Raw genomic sequence first — 16,623 nt, 5'->3', positions numbered from 1 at the left:
ATACCAGTCGCACGCCACATAAAGTTTAATCCTCGACTTGAATTTTCATTTTACTTCAGTGCCAGTTGAGCGACATTTTTTCTCGAATTTATGCATACGACTAATGCCCAGGGATGTTTGCTCCAGTCATTATGCGTGCAACAACGATGTGTCATGTAATAGTCTACTGCCTTTTACAACTTGAGTGGCTTGACATTAATAGAACGAGTTGGATTAGTCAGTTGCGGTTTGTAAATACAACATTCACACACAACACTGGCATGCATACTACCATTCCCCCTAATTGTTGCGTGTAATATGTTTGTTTCTGCTATTGTGTAACTGATAATTTGTCTGCTGTTGTTCATGTTTGTATTGTGTACAGAAAACAATTCCGTCCACCTTGGTCGTGTGACTACTAAAACATCAATTTTTCCATTATCCAAGCCGCTTATCCCAATTTGGGTCGCGGGATGCTGGAGCCTGTCCCAGCAGTCATTGGGTGGCAGGCGGGGGGGACGCCCTGGACAGGCCACCAGTCCATCACAGGGCCGATACATTCGCACCTAGGGACAATTTAGCACGCCCGATTCACCTGACCTACATGTCTTTGGACTGTGGGAGAAAACCGGAGCACCCGGAGGAAACCCACACGGACAGGGGTCATTATTACAGGGGGGAGTTATTATTAGATTAGATTAGATTGTTTTCTTAGCCACACGACCAAGGCCGATGGAATTTGTTTCTGGTACACATTAAACTCTGCAGCACAATACATATATGGACAATAACAGACACTCCACATATTATCACCAACAATACAGTTACACAATAACAGAAAGAAACACATCACACATAACAATTAGGGGAATGGTGGTGTTTATGTCAATGGTGTGTGAGGAGGAGACTATAGGGAGGAATTCAGAGTCCTGATAGCTAGGGGAAAAAACTGTTTGTGACATGTAATCTTAGTGGACAGTGACCTGTAGCGCCTCCCTGAGGGAAGGAGCTGGAAGAGGTAATGAACAGGATGTGAGGGGGTCGGAGATGATCTTCTTTGCTCGCTTTACAGTCTACGGTTTTATTATTATTGTTATTATTATTTTCAAAAACATCACAAATTTTGGGCATCCGGGCGGTGTGGCGGTCTATTCCATTGCCTACCAACACGGGGATCGCCGGTTCGAATCCTCGTGTTACCTCCGGCTTGGTCAGGCATCCCCACAGACACAATTGGCTGTGTCAGCGCGTGGGAAACCGGATATGGGTATGTGTTCTGGTTGCTTGCCTCCTCTGGTTGGTTGGGGCGCCTGTTTGGGGGGGAGGGGGAACTGGGGGAATAGCATGATCCTCCCATGCGCTACGTCCCCCTGGTGAAACTCCTCACTGTCAGGTTAAAAGAAGCGACTGGTGACTCCACATGTATCGGAGGAGGCATGTGGTAGTCTGCAGCCCTCCCCGGATCGGCAGAGTGGGTGGAGCAGCGACTGGGACGGCTTGGACAAGTGGGGTAATTGGCCAAGTACAACTGGGGAGGAAAGGGGAGGGGAAAAAAATATCACAAATTTCATCCAGTGCATTTTTAGCATTAAGAGTTGAAAGTGACATTTTTGAGTACTACATCTGTTACATGCTTGAAGGTTCTTTTTCCTTTTTCTACTATGAAATTATTCATCTTCTATAATATTAGCAACCTTTGACCCTTAAATATTGCATACACATGTTCTTCACCCAAGCCAAACTACCCAGATACTTGTCAATGCCAGGCAAGAGTTTTTGTTTTTTTTTGCTAATTGTCTACTTGTTGCCAGGTTCTTAAGAGACCAGGGACATCTTTGAGATGTGAACACTCAGTACCAGAATCACCCTGTTAGCAAAGCTTAACACCGGTGTTTGCCTTAATTGAACCTCGTGAATCGTCTTTGAGGTGGTGCATATTTTACACGCCCAGCATTTTGAAGTGCTCTGTCACAACACATTTGTCAGAAACGGTCTTTCAAGCATCTTGTTATAAGATCAGAGTCCACCATTTTCATGGAATGGTTGAGACAAGTTTCTCAAAGGCTCTTCGTCCTCTCTTCAAAATGAAGGATTATGCTACTACACCTTCAACACCATTAGGCTCAATTTCAGTAGGGGCTTAACAAGAGGGTAGACAACAAAAGCCTACAAAGGCATGGGGTTTTTGAAGTTTCCACCAGGTCTGAGAAAAGATGTGAATCGATACCAACAACTGATAAGAAAACAATCTAATCTAATCCAATTCAAAGTCCCCCCCCCCGGCTCAATGACACCAGAAGTGTAAGCCTCCTGACCACAGTTGCTAGAACACCATCCCAGTGTGTGTAGGCAAACTGTGTCACTCTGCATCCCCATCCTCTCCTCCAGTGCTCGCCAGTGGGTGAAAGCCGACCCCCGATTCACTCATTTTGGAACGAGCTTTGTCTGGTTGGTGTTTCGCCTTGCTACATTTGCGTCCTTTCGACACTGTGTCTGCCACTTTTGGGTTGCAGGTGTATAATCTTGATCTGGCACCTGCTCGCTACATTGTTATAGAGTCCCGCTGCCCAAAGGTTAATGCACAGAAATGTGCTGTACACAACAAAATAAGAAAAATTAGACAGAGGACGGGTAAGATACAGACACTGCCGCAGACATCTAGTGGATCATAAATGGTGATTGAGAGGGTTTATTTTTGAGTCTGTACATTGATTTTTTTCTCCCCAATTTTACCCGCCCAATTATCCCACTCTTCCGAGCTATCCCAGTCGCTGCTCCACCCCCTCTGCTGAGCTGGGGAGGGCTGCAGACTACCACATGCCTCCTCCGATACATGGGGAGTCGCCAGCCACTTCTTTTCACCTGACAGGAGTTTTGCCAGGGGGCGTAGCGTGTGGGAGGATCACGCTATCCCCCCCCCCCCCGAACAGGCGCCCCGGCCGATCAGAGGAGGTGCTAGTGCAGAGACCAGGACACATACCCACATCCGGCTTCCCACTTTCAGACATGAACAATTGAGTCTATAGGGACGCCTGACCACGCTGGAGGTAACACGGGGACTCGAACCAGCAATCCCCGTGTTGGTAGGCAACAGAATAGACCACTATGCTACCCGGACGCCCCCTATACATTGATTTTTATCCTACTCGTTTTACCTTGTAAGCTTCATTAATCACAACGACGAATGTCTTCAAATGTACTATGGGTTTTTTTTTGTATTGGCAGCCACTGAATAAAAAGATTTCACCAAACTAGTATACATAAATCATTTTTAAAACCTGGTACCTCTAGGTTTTAAAAAGCAGTAATCGAGCATAGTAACCAATAAGGCATATGGAAATTCAGTATGGTTGTCCACTGGATGATACAGTCATGGAAGTCTGCTGGATGATACGGACAACCATAAAATGCTGATATGGTTGAAAATTGGTGTAGGGTGCCTTTAAAGGGTGGGTCTTGCGGCTTAGAATATGATGAACCCTACCAAATAGTGATGCAGCGGTGTTTCGTAATTGCAGTTCATCTACTTCCATTAAATTCCGTAAGAATTCATTAAAATAAATGTATTTTATTAACCCAGTTTTCACAGGATTGCCAAAAAACTGGTTCGAGCAGTGAGCATGTCCAAAGGGATAAGACCCTCCCATTCAAAATTTAGTTGACAGGCGAAATGGAAACACATCTGTTAGCTCGTGTTTTTTGAAATATGGCAGTTATTCGGCCATATTAGAATGAGCCAGAATCAGATCCAGAATATGAACCTGAAATTGATCACCCTCCAATTCGAGGATGGTAAGTGTATGATGGTAAACGGCATAATATACAAGATTTGTAGTTTATGTATCAGTTAGCTGGTCGGCTAACAAGCTGTCATGCTGTATGTAGCTACTGCAACTACCACCGGTCCTTAATATAATATGATTTCACTAGTCAGTGTGTCCAGACAGACTCTGATAGTGAATCTGACCGATTTATAGAAACGGGCCCAAACATCTGGCAGAATGGGCGTTAACTTTGTATATCTACACCCAAAAGTTCAGCCAATTGATATCCAACTGACTTTCTCACATAACCAAGGTACTCTTGAGCCACAGTTTTTGATAGGGTGAAAACTCAGGGGCCATTTTGCTTATGAGGCCAGAATGAAATATGTGTGTGCATTACTGATATATCCAGAAACCCCATTGTATTATTCTTACAAAAGCCTGTTCACTTCACCCGACTCACCCGACCTTTAAATCCATGACCTTTAAGTCTTTGTTGCTGCTGCATTTGTAAGAGCATGTGTGTGTGGGTACTTGACCTTTGTGTGGAGTCTTTTTTGATCCGGGAATAATTATTTCTATGGGACTTAGTGTTTTTTTTTCTCTGCTCTTCCTGTTTAGGAACGAAATGCAGAGAATGCCATTGAAGCTCTCAAGGAGTATGAGCCAGAAATGGGGAAGGTGTACCGCCAGGACAGGAAGAGCGTCCAGAGGATTAAGGCGAGGGACATTGTGCCTGGAGACATTGTGGAAGTGGCTGGTAAGTTGCCTGATTGAAAATGAAAACTTAATTCAGATTGGGGTGGTGTTGAACTTTATTACATCTTGAGGCTGGTCATCCTGGGTAAACTGTGGATTGATTTTGCATTCATCTGAAAATGCCTCATAAGAGCGTTTTTGATGCTCAAGTGCTGTTACTGGTCAAAGAAGGAAATGATCATTATTCTGGCAGGAAAACGTGAACTGGCATTTCCCCCAGAGATATTCTCTCAGAAACCACAGATAGAGAGAGCCAATAGATTTCCTTTGTCAACATAAAACCACACAGTAACTACTTCCAAACTTTAACCCTAAACTTCACCATGACCAAATCTTTGCCCTAACCTTAACCACTACTTAAACCTAACCACCACCTAACCTAAACCCTAAACTTGTTTGGTATAAATGTGCTGTACTAAGTTACAGTATAAGTGTACTTACCATCGCCAGTAGTCACATGACAGCTTACGAAGGGGAAAAAAACGACCTCTTCATGGCCTAGTCAAATTGCATTGTTGGTTGTTTTTTTTGCACATTTAAATATCTGTCATTTTGCAGACTTGGGTTAATTATCGGTTGTTTATTGCCCCGTCAAATAATGGGTCTGTTTGGTCCTTTCAGAGGTGGGTCATGTTGGAAATCTTTGTTGTTTTCATCTTGTGCTTGAAATTAACACCACTCAGCCTGCCAAATGTAGGTAAAAAAGAAATGAGGCAGGTATCCCTGTCAAATTACTTGCCGACTTGGCGGGTAATGAATTGAGTTCTAAATATTGTATCAGCATCTTTATGGAGTAAGATGTAGCTACAGTTCTTCCGTCCTTCACTTCTCGTGAACACAGCGTTGCAACATATAACACCATATTTGGTAGACTCCTTGTTCACGGGGGCTGTTTTAGGGCTGACTGAATGTGAGAGCATCCCTGGTTCTCCTGACTGTATGTGGATGATCACTATTGTTCTCTCAAACTGACACTTCATGCATGACACACACTACAAGGCATCTCAAATCCTAGATAATATTGAAAACAGGGGTCTGGGTAGCGTGGCGGTCTATTCTGTTGCCTACCAACAATTGGCCGTGCCTGCGGATGAGAAGCCGGATGTGGGTGTGTGTCCTGGTCGCTGCACTAGCGCCTCCTCTGGTCGGTCGGGGTACCTGTTCGGGGAGGGGGATAGTGTGATCCTCCCATGTGCTACGTCCCCCTGGCGAAACTCCTCACTGTCGGGTGAAAGAAGTGGCTGGCGACTCCACATGTATCGGAGGAGGCATGTGGTAGTCTGCAGCCCTCCCCGGATCGGTAGAGCGGGTGGAGCAGCGCCTGGGACGGCTTGGAAGAGTGGTGTGATTGGCTGGATATAACTGGGGAGAAGAATGGGAGGGGGGGGCTAGTTAAAAAGAGAAACAGTGGAATGAATATCTTTAACTGTAATATCAGGTACTTTTCATGTTCAAGTCCTCTTTACAACATGTCAAATGGAAATGGCTATCAGACAAAGTGCTGTTGTGACGTAGAAAAGACAAATGTTCAATAGCTTGAACAGCAATGGCAAAAGCCAAAAAAGCTCTTAAACAAATAAATTTTCATGTTATGAACAAAAAAGACAAGCCTGTCAACAGTGTCTGGGTTTAGGGTTGGCTAATTTTGACTTTAAGAATAAATGTCAAATATCCCCAATATAAACCCTACTGGCATTCAACCTTTAGAACGCTTTCTGATGTGCATGAACTTGACCTGCAACCATGCCCCTTAATAGCCATCTTTGGGATCCCCGTGGATTTGTTCTCATTAAATCCTAAACTAGCTGACATTGTCGCTTTCACAACCCTGTTAGCCCATCGCAGAATTCTTCTTACCTGGAAGTCTGCACTGCCACCCTCCTTCTCCTCTTGGCTTAAAGATGTGATGTTCTTTCTTAAGCTGGAGAAAAGTAAATACGCTTTGAGAGGTTCAAATGATAAATTCACAAAATGGCAACCCATTATATTATTCTTTAATGCCCTGCAGAGGCTTCCTACGGATGAGGGGCCGTAACTTGAGGTGTTCTTAGACACCTGAGTCATCTTACCGTCGCTGACTATATGCTGACAATGTGCAGCCCAAGCAATTTGCCAACTTGACAGTTTTATTTTATTTTCTCTCATACACATACGTAGTCAATCTTCGTTCTAACCCTCACCTATAGTCATGAGCTTTGGGTAGTGACTGAAAGGGTGAGATCGCGGATACTAGCGGCTGAGATGAGTTTTCCTCCGTAGGGTGTCTGGGCTCAGCCTTAGAGATAGGGTGAGGAGCTCGGACATCTGGAGGGAGCTTGGAGTAGAGCCGCTGCTCCTCCGCGTCGAAAGCATCCAGTTGAGGTGGTTCGGGCATCTGATTATGATGCCTCCTGGTCGCATTCCTTTGGGAGGTTTTAAGGGCATGTCCAACTGGGAGGAGACCCCGAGGTAGACCCAGAACTCGCTGGAGAGACTACATGTCCAATTTGGCCTGGGAACGCCTTGGGATCCCCCAGGAGGAGCTGGAGGGTGTTTGTAGGGCTGGCCCGCTGGCCGGTCCAGCCAAAAAGAGGCAGCTTGAATTGCAGTCGTCTGTAAGAGTGGATTTGATGGTCATATACATGAATGCTTTAAAGTTATGTGACAATGATATCAGCTATCTAACAAGCAAGTTATAGCTATTCAGTCATGTATCAAAGCACTCTGTCCCTGCCCACTACACGAAGTAAAATCTTATATCACCACCTAATATGACCACCCCATGAGGGTATTTTATTCTATTTATCACATTTTAAACCTGTAATCTGTAAATTTGCATGTCGTTGACACCTCCTGGTGATGAGAGATAATTGAAACAAGATTGAACTTAAAAATGTGTATATTATTTAATGAGTTGATGAAATTAGTTAAATTAGTTCAGCTTAGTTAAAGTAGCCTACTTTAGAGTGGGGTAATTGGCCGGATACAACTGGGGGAGAAAAAGGGGGGGGGACCCCCCCCAAAAAAACAAACATGCATATATATATATGTGTGTGTATATCTATGTATATATATATATATATATATATATATATATATATATATATATATATGTTTGTGTGTGTTTTTAAAAAAAAAAGTATTTACAAGCTTATATGGAGAAATGGGAGGGGGCGGAGTGGATAATCCACCAATTTCTAGCCTTGCAACTGATTGACTAGTCAACAAAAGGGGGTCAGCCTGAATGGCATGATGTGAGGAGGAGTAAAAATAACAAGGAGATATATTAATTTTCCAGGTCAATCCTCGAGTCCTAGGACTCAAGTTTTTCCACCCTCCGCTGTAACAGAAACGTTGCTCTACGGCTGATCAAAATAGTTTTCCCATTTTTGGACGTGTAGTTTGCAAGTCTCTTCTAATCCCTCTTACCCCGTCTCTCCCTCTTCTCCTCTTTTCTTCCTCTCTGTGCCGAAGGGCACTTCCAAGGTTTAAGGAGTAGTTTACATGTCTGTCACTACTTCCCCCCCCCCCCCCTTTTAACAGAGGGATCTCATGGCATCCCGTTCACTGCTTCAAACTGCTTTTACCTCGTCTCTTCCAAGCAACATGACATCTGTTACTGTAAGCAGAAAGCAGACTATTATTTCACTTTGGCAAAACATTTACATTGTGTTTACCTCCTACGGCAATTTAGAAAAGATCAATGACCAAATATGTTGTAAGGTACACTACTTTCTAAATAAAATAACTTCTTAAAAAAAGTATTTGACTTAACAAGCATAAGGCTCAGACCATTACAATGGGGTTGTAATGGGATGAGTCTTGGTTTCATAATTTAAGGAAACTTCTTAACAAAGTGCTTCACCTACAACAGAGTACTGAAGAATACTACTTGGGTCTTAACACTAAGAACAAGAGTATAATTTTGTGAGTTGCACCCATCCAAATACTCATTCAAAGAAGTTTTTTTTTTCAATTTAAAAATTTGGTTTAGAAAGTAGTTTCAGATGAGAAAAAGAGAACAAATCTCTCTGACCAAGGCACTCCGTGTAATTAAAATGTCTTTATTGGAACTTGGACATATCCAAAAAGGACCTAAAAATGCCCCCGCGTAGCGGCTCGGGCCTTCTTCAGGGCAGAGTGAGACAAAACAGGAGTGAATGGTTTTTGTGCAGGCACAGAGCACAGGTGGTAGTTGCTTAGAAAGTAGTGTTTTCAAAATTGCTATAGGAGGTAAGCAGAATGTAAATGTTGTGCCAAAGTGAAATAATGGTCTGCTTTCTGTTTACTATAACACATTTCATATATAGCTTGGAAGAGAGGAGATAAAAGCAATGAATGGGACACAGTGAAATTCCTCTGTTAAAAAGGGAGAGTACGTCCGGGTAGCGTAGCGGTCTGTTCCGTTGCCTACCAGTGTGGGGATCGCCTGTTCGAATCCCCGTGTTACCTCTGGCTTGGTCGGGCATCCCTACAGGCACAATTGGCCATGTCTGTGGGTGGGAAGCCGGATGTGGGTATGTGTCCTGGTCGCTGCACCAGCAAGTCCTCTGGTTGGTTGGAGTGCCTGTTCGGGGTGGGGTGGGGGGACTGGGGGGGAATAGCGTGATCCTCCCACGCACTATATCCCCCTGGCAAAACTCCTCACTGTCAGGTGAAAAGAAGCGGCTGGCGACTCCACATGTATCTGAGGAGGCATGTGGTAGTGGGTGGAGCAGCGACTGGGACGGCTCAGAGAGCGGGGTGATTGGCCAGGTACCATTGGGGAGAAAAGGGGGGGAAATCTCCCCCCTCCCCCCCAAAAAAGGAAGAGTCCAGTGTGTCTCCCCGCCCGCCTGCCGCCCAATGGGTGCTGGGATAGGCTCCAGCATCCCGCGACCTTGACTTGACCCTACTCAGGATAAGCAGCTTGGATAATGGATGGATGGACGGAGAGTAGTGTCAGACATGTAAACTACTCCATAGGCCCTCGAAAGTGCTCTTCTCTGTAGATTTGTCTGCTGAGTCTGTTGCGGCAATGAAGTCTAAGTTTCTGAGTGGGGATCAGGTGAATCCTCCTGACAGTCTGTTGCATGGTAGAAAGTGAAAATAGTTTGCCAAAGTGAATAGTTACTTGGATGCAAGAAAATATCTGAAAGCAGAACAGAACTGTAGCTCGCTTGAAAATACTTTGTCTACAATAAAGCTGTTCAGATAAAACCTTACTATCACTTTTTTATCTTCTGAGACTGGGCTTAAACTTTGTGTTGTGGTTTTAGGCAAGTCTTACGCTATAATACCCTTGAAATGATGGCTAACAAATGTCAATGGCTTTAATAGGCATTCCTGCCAACTTGGAAGCTAGGAGGATATTTACATTTTGCACTTGTTTTACTGGGATTTACTGAAGCCTTGTGTTATTGGAAATAATGACCAGCGATCTATTTTTGTCCCGTGGAGAAGCTAACTGGAACAGGATTAAGTTTTTGATGCATGGTTCCCGTCCAGCTTCTCTCAAGCACAGAAGTGGAGTTTGATTATTTTGGTACTCTCATGTATTATAAATTGGATTAGAATTGCGGTTGTCTCTGGACCTGAAGCCCTTAGCAACTGGATGTGTGTATGCAGGGATTTCTTTCGAAAGCCTTCAAGTTTACAGCGCTGACTTTTTCTCATGAAAGGATGCTGCAATTCTGAGAACTTTTTTTTTATTCACGACAGATTTTTTTTTAATGTTTTTACACTGTCACCCACCCATTAATCTACCGAGCAGTGAAATGTGAAAGTGAATATTTTTGTTTTTAGTGAAAAAGAAAACATGCCACAAAAGTTTTTTTGGGGGGGGATTTTTTCCCCCTTTTTTCTCACCAATGGTATCCACTGATCTGGGGAGGGCTGCAGACTACTACATGCCTCCCCCGACACATGTGGAGTCACCAGCCGCTTCTTTTCACCTGACAGGGAGGAGTTACGCCAGGGGGGACGTAGCACACATGAAGATCACGCTAGTCCCCTCCAGCCCCCCCCCCCCGAACAGGCGCCCCGACCGACCAGAGGAGGCGCTAGTGCAGCGACCAGGACGCATACCCACATCCGGCTTCCCACCCGCAGACACGGCCAATTGTGTCTGTAGGGACGCCAAACCAAGCCGGAGGTAACACGGGGATTCGAACCAGTGGTCCCTGTGTTGGTAGGCAACAGAATAGACCACCACGCTACCTGGACGCCCCCTGGGATAAGCCTTCTTAAAGAACGTAACATGGAAGTCGGGCGAAAACTTTATCTGGAAATTTGGCAATTTTCTTTTCATTGCATGAACTGAAAGTATATGTACCCCTATGTGTGTCTCAATGTTGTTACACAAATGAGAAGTGTTTTACCATGCCTGTGAAATTATAAGTTTTGGTTAAAAAATGGGAAATAGCAATGATTTTTTTTTCACTTCCTGTAAAGTTATCTCTTCTGCAGATTCATGCTTTTCGCTCAGTGATGGCAGCAATTTCCAAAATAACTACTTGCAAATATGGTGTATTGGAATGCTGAGGAAAGTTTACTGGTAGCCAAGGTGTGACAAAAAGTGATGGAGGCGAGCGAAATTTTTTTTTTTTTGACATTATCCCCAGTCAACAATGTATCTACATCTCATCACCCCTGTCACTAACAGAACATTTCCAGAGGAATAATTGTAACGTCTCACTTATAGAATATTTCTTGGGGAAACATTGTAACATCAACTTTTTTGTTTCTTTGGTCAACAGTTGGTGATAAAGTGCCTGCAGACATCCGGCTGACTGCCATCAAGTCAACCACACTGAGGGTAGACCAGTCCATTCTCACAGGTAAAAAATAAATAAATATATATATATATATTATTCTTCATAGCCTCTCTGTCTTCATCCCCAACACCCCACCCCATAACCATGGGGATTAGGGGTGCTGGGGGTGCTGCTGATCAGGGTTTGACTCTTCCATTTTTTGTGGGATGAAATAATTTTCATAGTAAATTGCAAAATTAGCCTCATAATGAACATAATAGATTGGTCTCGTTATTTCTACATACAATTTAATTTGTGCTGGATCCTGCTGGAACAGGAGCTGGCATTTCTCCATTTTGGACCTGCTGCAGCGAGTATTTGTGATGTACCCATACAAATTATTTTTTTCAGGGTATGTTATATTCCAGTAAAAATAGCTGAGTTTTTGGTCTGTTTCCGTCCATCGAAAACACTTAATTGGCTCATTTGGCTATGAGGACAAGTGATGAACTTTTTAATACCAACACACATCAACTCACAGCTTCTAAATGAATATGCTACAACTGAAATTCAATGCACCCATTGTGCTGGCCAAAAGGCGGCTGTAATTGCCAACCTTTTTGTTTTTATTTGTGTCAGGCTATGTATTAATTTACTCAAATGGTTTGGTAGTCCATGTAATACCGCTTCAGCCAGCTTTCCCTGCGAACCTGAGAGCAGGGTAAGCAGTTTGGATAATGGATGGATGGTTTGGTAGTCCTTGTTGGTTAATGAGTGATTGCAGTTATACATTGTGATTTTTTTCCTGTAGACAAACAGAAGCCAATACCGCACTGCTGGGCGTTTGTGTTGTGTAGCTGATATGAATGCATTTAAAGGTGGTATATGATATTCAGAACATCCTTATAGCAGCAAACAACTATTTGCTCATGCAAAGTAAAGAAATAATGAAGTCACACTCCCTCTGTGTGTGTTGTAAGTCGAGCTTCTCTGGTCTCTGTTTTGGAAGCCGGTCTGGCTGTGCATGCATGCCAGTGCATGTGAGGTAGCTAGCATTAGCGGGATAGCTAGCAAGCTAATAATTACGTTACATGGATTTAGGTCACTTGGCAGATCGAAGAAATAGCTCCTTCCTATGCTGACTAAGTTACTAATGTTGATAAAATTACTATACTGTAAAAAATCAATATTCCAACCAACTAAATAATAGCCAAGAATGAGGAAGGAGGGAGATGGAGTGAATGGGAAGGTTATGTTTTATTTTGGTCTGAGATGTTGGTGTGGCCTGGGTTCGACTCCAGCTTGGGCTCTTTAGGAGCGGCACGGTGGCACAGTGGTTAGCACTGTCACCTCACAGCAAGAAGATCCTGGGTTCGAACACCAGGGTAGTCCAACCTTGGGGGTCATCCCAGGTCGTCCTCTGTTTGGAGTTTGCATGTTCTCCCCGTGTCTGCGTGGGTTTCCTCTGGGGGCTCCGGTTTCCTTCCACAGTCCAAAGACATGCAGGTCAGGTGAACTGGCCATACTAAATTGTCCCTATGTGTGAATGTGTTGACCCTGTGATGGACTGGCGGCCTGTCCAGGATGTCTCCCCTTCTGCTGCCCAATGACTGCTGGGATAGGCTCCAGCATCCCCGCAACCCCAATTGGGATAAGCGGCTTTGATAATGGATGGATGGATGTTGGTGATGCATGTCGTATAGAGCACCTTTTAAGGGCTACACTATAAACTTGCAACGAAAGTTATAGAATATGAATCAGCCCCTAGTTTATGTAGTTGTTAAATGATATGCCTATATCATGAAAATATAACACACAGTGGTGTCTAATGTGTGTGCTGCACCAATGTCATGACTCATTCCACGACCTCCCCTGGTAACAAAGGCTCAAAAAAACTTTTTCTGTTGCTTTTATTTGTTGAAGTCCAGCCCCTGGTCACTGGCCTGGGATTAATCAGCCCAACATGGGTTACAGGTTTTTGGCATTTGTTGGATATGTGTGCTAGTCGATGGCACCGGCCCATACCTCACAGATGACCCTTTGCAAAGCAGTCTGCACAACCCCTGGTATTTCTTCAGGGATCTTTTTGGCTTGATTTAGTTTCTCGCTCTTACTCACACACCTACACACACATTCACACACATACCAGGTTTACGCCAGCAAACCCCCCCCCCCCATATGAAACACGTTCCCACAGGAATACTGTTATACCTGATATTCTACTATTGATGTTTCCACCCGAGATATATAGGATGTACAGTTACAAAGACATAACTCATGCCTTGTTTAACTTGCCTGTGAGTCTTGCCAGGGAATGGCTTTTTAGCGCACCCAACTTTTTTTTGTATCAACGCTTGACACTGACAATGAAAGCGAAATAATTCTGAAATTACTAGATGCATTAATCCTCATTACACATGGTAGTCGTTACTGTTTAGTCAGTTGATCTAAAAATGGAGAGAATGGAGAGCGAGTTGCGTAGGCCACTACAGGATGGATGATGCATGAATAATTATGTTGATGGAGGAATAGTTGAAAATTAGGAGGGAGAGAGTTCAAAAGGAGAATAAGAAGGAGGCTGGATGTTTATGGGAATCCAGTCTTTAAATCGCTTGATTCTCCGTTGCCTTAATTGGTAGAAACTTCCAGGGGATATTTTAGTGTTTCAGCTGTTGTTTCCCCACTCTCGTTTCTTCCCCATTCATGGCCATACACTCCTTCAAAGGCTTACCTCTGACCAGTGCAAACCTCACATAGCCGATTACGCATAATCTTTCTTCTCTCACTCTGTCTCTTATATCGGATTACATATTAACACACACATAATCACAAAGCGCAAGCACACCACAAGACAGGATTTGAAAATTGGACACCAGGGGAAGAATTTCTCAATTTGGCTGTACTGCCCAATGTGCCATTTGGTCACCGTGGCCTTGGTGCTCTGTCCCTTTGCTCAGTGCATTTTTGCATGCAAGGATCAGTCGGCTGGTTGTGGGTCGGACCCTTTAGTTGACTGGTTAACGTAGCCACCCGTGGTGCGGGAGACCCGGGTTTGCGTCACGGCTGCAGCAGTTCCCGGATGCCCCCTGAATTCGCTATATTATTTTGGTGGCATAGGGTTTAGCGCAGTTGCCTCACAGTAAGAAGGTTCTGGGTTCGAGCCCCGGGGTAGTCCAACCTTGGGGGTCTTCGTCCCGGGTCATCCTCTGTGTGGAGTTTGCATGTTCTGCCCGTGTCTGCGTGGGTTTCCTCCGGGTGCTCCGGTTTCCTCCCACAGTCCAAAGACATGTAGGTCAGGTGAATTGGCCATACTAAATTGCCCCTAGGTGTGTGTGTGTATGTGTTCGCCCTGTGATGACTTGGCGCCCTGTCCAGGGTGTCGCCCCGCCTGCCGTCCAATAACTGCTGGGATAGGCTCAAGCATCCCCGCGACCCTGAGAGCAGGAGAAGCGGTTTGGTAATGGATGGATCAGGTGGCTGGTTGTCAGGTTTGGATAATGGATGGATCAGGTGGCTGGTTGTCAGGTTTGGTAATGGATAGATCAGGTGGCTGGTTGTCAGGTTTGGTAATGGATGGATCAAGTGGCTGGTTGTCAGGTTTGGTAATGGATGGATCAGGTGGCTGGTTATCAGGTGTAGTCCACTCCCATTTATGCCCATTTTATTTGATTAGTGTGTTTACACCAGCCATGTGAAATATAGTTTCAATATCTAGTCTATTTTCTCTGGGTGCTGCATTTGGCTTTTGTGAAAATATGTTGGGGAAATGCATTTTATAAGCATATAGCCATAGCTTGGAAACATCTAATAGGCCCAGGCTTGTACTGCACCATGTTTCTTCTTGTGGTTGTTGGTTATTTATTACTTTTATGAGTACCAATGCCAATTAACAGCAATCAAACAGATGATAAATGTCCGATGTCCTGTGAAATACCACTTTTCCAAATGAAAATGATTTCATCACCAACTTATTTAATTAAAAATGTCTTTAGTTATTTCATGAGATCTGCGATTGTTTTCAGGCTGTTATCGAGAGATGTGCAGACACTCTGCTGTGGCTCCACGTCCAGTTATAACAGTAACCTGACACTCCTGATCTGCATGCTGGGCAAACAAATCCTGACAACTGTCAGACCATTTTAATCAGCTACGATAGTGAAATAATAATGTTAACTGGCATCTGGTGGAGCTACCTCAGCGAGTCTACTACTGCTAACTTCGCTAACCAGAGATTTATGCTAGGGCGGGGTTCTGGGGGCATGACCCCCCAGGAGTATTTTTTTTTTAAAAACCAGCAATAAAACAGTTGTTCTCCGTGAGTTTTAAAGTTGCAGTAGGCCTAAAATCAATTAAAAAGCAAAAGAAAAAGGCAGGTACGCACTACAGTTGGGAAGAAAACAAGTTTTCATACTGTGGATCAGTTTAACTTAGTTTGTCCATGGAAACATACTGTCATGGCGAGTCCCGTGCACAATGATGATTTGCCTGTCATTTTGTCCTGTAGATGTAATGATGGTTAGGTTTGTGGGAGCAGATGCAAGTTTGCTGATCTTATGGTCTTTACCAGGGCAGTACTCTTGAAATATAAGCTATTTGCATCTAATTGTTACTTAATTAATACAGCAACAAAAATGTACTACAGCAGTAGACCAGAGCAGTGACTTGAAGTCTTTGTAATAAATATAGTTTAATAACTTGGTTTCAGTAGCTCGCATCACTTCATTGACTCACTCTGGTCTGCCGTAGAAGTTCTGCTAGTTGTTCCCTGCACATACGTGTGAATAAAAAGTTGAAATCACAATAGGTGTTTGGCCACAATCAGTTTTGTTCACTGCTTTGTTCTCGCTACCGCTGCTCCCTCTCTTCATTCACTCGCTAGCTTGGTGAGTGAATTGCGGCGCAAATTCACATTTGCAGCAGCCTCACCCAGTACCAACTGGTGTGGGAAGATGGTGGCACGAATTCATGTTTGCGGTTGCCTCACCCGGTACCATCCATGCAGTGTCTTTGTCCATCTCTGCGTCCAAGTTTGTCTTCGTTTGATGGCTGGGAGAGCTGGCGCTGGATCGGCAGGGAGAGCTTGGTCTGCAGCGTCCTGTGGGTCCCTGCCTGGAGCTGTGTGCGAAGAGGTAACATCGAGGGCGGTCTGACAGGACGCAGAAGCAGGGCAGGCTAAGCTAACTGCTAGCCCATGCAGACCGGCAGTTCTGATAACATCGAGGGCGGTCTGGCGGCAGCCTCGCCTAGCCTTGACTGTGTTTTTAGTGTCGTCGCGTGGAGTGCGGGGGCGTGTGTCGAAGGTGTCTGGCTGGGAGAGCGATGTTGGATCGGCTGAGGGAGCTTGGTCTGCTGCGTGCTGTGGGCCCAGGGACCACAGCCCTGACCGGAGCTGCACCCAAAGAGGAAAC

The 16,623-nt window shown here is 44.5% G+C and overlaps 1 protein-coding gene across 2 annotated transcripts in view; it reads left to right on the top strand.

The window, feature by feature from the left end:
* LOC130122112 (sarcoplasmic/endoplasmic reticulum calcium ATPase 2) overlaps positions 1-16,623 on the top strand; it is a 61,285-nt gene that overhangs the window by 14,941 nt on the left and 29,721 nt on the right. For both annotated transcript variants that reach the window (XM_056291151.1, XM_056291150.1), the window contains exons 5-6: positions 4,365-4,503; positions 11,219-11,299. In XM_056291151.1, the coding sequence (XP_056147126.1) occupies positions 4,365-4,503; positions 11,219-11,299 (220 nt within the window). The remainder of the gene's footprint in view (positions 1-4,364; positions 4,504-11,218; positions 11,300-16,623) is intronic.

The sequence above is a fragment of the Lampris incognitus genome, chromosome 12 (assembly GCF_029633865.1).
Source record: "Lampris incognitus isolate fLamInc1 chromosome 12, fLamInc1.hap2, whole genome shotgun sequence".
Taxonomy (NCBI): Eukaryota; Metazoa; Chordata; class Actinopteri; order Lampriformes; family Lampridae; genus Lampris; species Lampris incognitus.
This window is presented reverse-complemented; position numbering and strand designations above follow the sequence as displayed.